Source organism: Bison bison, unplaced genomic scaffold (assembly GCF_000754665.1).
Source record: "Bison bison bison isolate TAMUID 2011002044 unplaced genomic scaffold, Bison_UMD1.0 scf7180017864473, whole genome shotgun sequence".
Lineage (NCBI taxonomy): Eukaryota > Metazoa > Chordata > Mammalia > Artiodactyla > Bovidae > Bison > Bison bison.
Window position 1 is genome coordinate 8267398 of NW_011495034.1, and position 4394 is coordinate 8271791.

The 4394-nt window shown below is 39.7% G+C and overlaps 1 protein-coding gene across 3 annotated transcripts in view; it reads right to left on the reverse strand.

Moving 5' to 3' along the window:
- Positions 1-1337: 1337 nt before the first annotated feature.
- Positions 1338-4394, reverse strand: part of PKIB (protein kinase (cAMP-dependent, catalytic) inhibitor beta) — a 123031-nt gene continuing 119974 nt past the window's right edge. For all 3 annotated transcript variants that reach the window (XM_010861785.1, XM_010861783.1, XM_010861784.1), the window contains one exon: positions 1338-2584. In XM_010861785.1, the coding sequence (XP_010860087.1) occupies positions 2517-2584 (68 nt within the window). In that variant the 3' untranslated portion in view covers positions 1338-2516. The remainder of the gene's footprint in view (positions 2585-4394) is intronic.

Sequence of the window (4394 nt, forward strand, 5' to 3'; positions counted from 1 at the left end):
CCTTCTCCTATGCATGAAAGTGAAAAGTGAAAGTGAAGTCGCTCAGTTGTGTGCAACCCTCAGCGACCCCATGGACTGCAGCCTACCAGGCTCCTCCTGCCATGGGATTCTCCAGGCAAGAGTACTGGAGTGGGTTGCCAGTGCCTTCTCCGAACTAATATGTATTGAATAATTATTCTTTGCCAGGCATTAGCCAAGTGCCCCACATACTTTATTGCTTCCATTCACCCTACAAGGGGCTTCCCAGGTGGTGCTAGTGGTAAAGAATCTGCCTGCCAATGCAGGAGATATAGGAGACACAGATTCCATCCCTGGGTTGGGATGATCCCCTGGAGAAGGAAATGGCACTCCAGTATTCTTGCCTGAAAAATCACATGGATAGAGGAGCCTGGGAGGCTGCAGTCCACAGGGTCACAAAGAGTTGGACATGACTGAAGCAACTTAGCATACATCATTTTTATATATATATATATATAGCATCCTATAAATTATATACTATTACTAATGCCATTCCAAGAAGATAAAACTTAGAGACATGATGTAAATCATGCCCAAGATCATATAGCTAGAACTCAAACCCGGGTCATCCGAATCCAAAATCCACGCACTTGACAGCTTTATTTTTCAACTTCGGTGCTACTGACACTTGTGGTCAGATAATTCTTTGCTGGGAGGGTCTGCCCTGTAGGACTGAGCAGTTTAGCAGCATCCCTGGCTCTGCCCACTAGATGCCAGCAGCACATTCTCTCCCTGCCCCTTCCCCTACAAGCGGAAGCCAGAAACACTCCAGATGTTACCAAAGGTACTCAGAAGGCCAAACTGTCACTCCCCCAACTTGAAAACTCCACCCTAACCCCCGTTTGTGTGCAGGGCTTAGTCACACAGCCATGTCCAACTCTTCAAGACCCCATGGATTCTAGCCCACCAGGCTCCTCTGTCCATGGGATTTCCCAGGCAAGAATAGTAGAGCGCATTGCCACTTCCTTCTCCAAATTCCTCTTTATACTGACAATATAATATCATGTCATTAAATAACTTCCAGAAACCTAATTTTTACAGCTCTAAAACATTTTATTGAATGTAAAATTAGCACTACATCTAAGAGATTACTTTTGATTATTTTTTAAAGAAAAATGTATGTTTAAGAACTTAAAACAACCAGATTCTTTGAAATCTACCCCTTTGTTGTATTCTCAGATTTAAAGATGAACTTTGTCAATGAAATGAGAAGTGGGAGGTGTTTTATATTGCAGACTATTCACTTCCCTCATTAAAATGTCACCATATTCCATCTGTTACACTGTAGGAGATAAAATGAAGAAGACTTGGGTCGGTAATAAGTTTCTTTAATAGTGAAAGAGTTTATTTGATTACTGTATACAGACATGGCCTAAGTCAACAATCAAATAAAATACTGCATGCAGATAGATCTGAAAATAAAAATAAATCCATTAGTCAGATTTTCTCTAAAAATTCAGAATTCTATGATTCTCCTAAAATATCTAATAAATCAAAATTTACTAAAGCTTTGGTTTTGGTTTCATTCCTCTTAAAATATATAATTAAATATATATATTAAAAGCAAGTATTTTGCGATTTCTGCCTGTACGATTCACTAAACACTTAAGTGCTTATTATTATGTCAGCTAGTTTAGGAAAGATATAAAAATTAAGGTCGGCATTCCTGAGGAAATTATTTAAGAAACAAGTCATATACACAAAAGCCCTGAAAATAAGAAAATACAGTACAAAGCAACTAGTAAAGTGTTCTGTGTAATTCACATTAAAGAAAAATATACGCACACACATATGCACACTGAAATTAAGGAAGATAGTGAGATTCATTTAATAGGCATATTTCATATAAACTATTCATCACAGATTTTCCATTTTAAGAGTCCACATGAAAAATCACAATATGCTTAGACTAGAAGCAAAATACATCAGACAAAAATTTTCTAGAGATGTTTGAGCTGTCAAACTTCTACTATTTTTCCAAATCTGTTTAAGGTTTGGGGGGGAAAGGTTCATTTTTGGATAAAAACATACTTTTATCTATCCTTTTTTGAATAACCCATCACTTTTCTCACCAAAATACACAATTTCTTACAAACCCCATACAGTTTTAAATTAATAGTGTTTGGTTTATATTTACCAAGAAATGGTTTTCCTGTTACCATAAAAATGGAATTTAAAATATATCTGGCTTAAGAAATCCAAAAGAGAACAGTGGATTTAGCTAGGTTTATAGATAAAAGATATGTATTTAAATGATCATACATCCTTAACCTCTCTCTTGGGTGCAGTTTGGAAGTAATCTGCCTTTTAATAACCTACATTGGACATCATGGTTGTAATCCAAGTGAGTAGCATCACAACAAAATTATCCACTACACACACGTTGCTTAGGGCTGCAATGTTACCATAGTTACTACCAGATCAAACATCTCAGGAAAGCAGGGCCACTAAGTCTCTGACTGTGCAGAAACTCAGCACTTTTGATAGGTAATGAGCCTTCATTTTCCTTCATCTTTGGGCTTTTCCAATTGATCTTGTGCTGTTTCTTCATCTTTCTTTTTCACATCTGAAAAACAGATACATTTTCATCACACAGAGAATATATTGAAATCTACTTTGTACTATATTGGGGAAAAAAACAGTCAGTTTTTCCTTTATGCATCCTAGTCATTTTCTACTTGATTAGGACATACTTCTTTGCCGTCCATGTAGACGTAGAGAATACACAAAGAAAAGATGTATGGGTCTGCCTCCTAGTTACTTTTCTCTCTTATTCTCCAGAATATTATGTGCCAGGCAACCTTCAAAGGTATTATTACAATCTCCATTTATAGACCATTCTCTTGAAGCATAAGCAGGTTAAGTGACTTGCCTAAAGTCACTGAGCTAGTGAGTGACAAAGCCACAGTTGGGATGCAGACTGATCTTGCCCTTCCCCATCTCCTGATGCTGGGTCACACTCTCTCGGCTTCCTCATACTTTCTACCTCCTCTGCTGCCAAGAGTTAATCTCATTTTCTTTTCTACTTCACAGGGAAAAAAAAAAATCAAAACCATCAGATCAGACAAGCTCAACTTTCTGCCACCAAACCTGTAAAATTACCCCTGCAGTCTAGATGTTTTCCTTTTACCCATACGACCATGGAAGACGTGGTCCTCAGGACTGGCTATGGCTGTTAGAGCCCTGTGCAAATTGAAAATACAGCACTGGGGGCAGAAGAGCCAAGAGGAGCTACTCCACGTTCAAGGTCAGGAGGGGTGGCTGTGAGGAGATAACCCTCGTCCAAGGTAAGGAGCAACAGCTGCGCTTTGCTGGAGCAGCCATGAAGAGATACTCCACGTCCCAAGTAAGAGAAACCCAAGTAAGACGGTATGGGTTGCAAGAGGCATCAGAGGGCAGACACACAAACCATATTCACAGAAAACTAGTCAATCTGATCACACGGACCACAGCCTTGTCTAGCTCAGTGAAACTAAGCCATGCCATGTGGGGCCACCCAAGAGAGGTGGGTCATGGTGGAGAGGTCTGACATAATGTGGTTCACTGGAGAAGGGAATGCAAACCACTTCAGTATTCTTGCCTTGAGAACCCCATGAACAGTATGAAAAGGCAAAATGATAGGACACTGAAAGAGGAACTCCCCAGGTCGGTAGGTGCCCAATATGCTATTGGAGATCAATGGAGAAATAACTCCAGAAAGAATGAAGGAATGGAGTCAAAGCAAAAACAATACCTAGTTGTGGATGTGACTGGTGACAGAAGCAAGGTCCAATGCTGTAAAGAGCAATGTTGCATAGGAACCTGGAATGTTAGGTCCATGAATCAAGGCAAATTGGAACTGGTCAAACAGGAGATGGCAAGAGTGAACATCGACATTCTAGGAATCAGCGAACTAAAATGGACTGGAATGGGTGAATTTAACTCAGATGACCATTATATCAACTACTTTGGGCAGGAATCCCTTAGAAGAAATAGAGTAGCCATCATGGCCAACAAGAGAGTCCAAAATGCAAAACTTGGATGCAATCTCAAAAACGACAGAATGATCTCTGTTCATTTCCAAGGCAAACCATTCAGTATCACAGTAATCCAAGTCTATGCCCCAACCAGTAATGCTGAAGAAGCTGAAGTTGAATGGGTCTAGAAAGATCTCCAAGACCTTTTAGAACTAACACCCAAAAAAGATGTCCTTTTCATTATAGGGGATAGGAATTCAAAAGTAGGAAGTCAAGAAACACCTAGGGTAACAGGCAAATTTGGCCTTGGAATACGGAATGAAGCAGGGCAAAGGCTAATAGAGTTTTGCCAAGAGAACACACTGGTCATAGCAAACACCCTCTTCCAACAACACAAGAAAAGTCTCTACACATGGACAT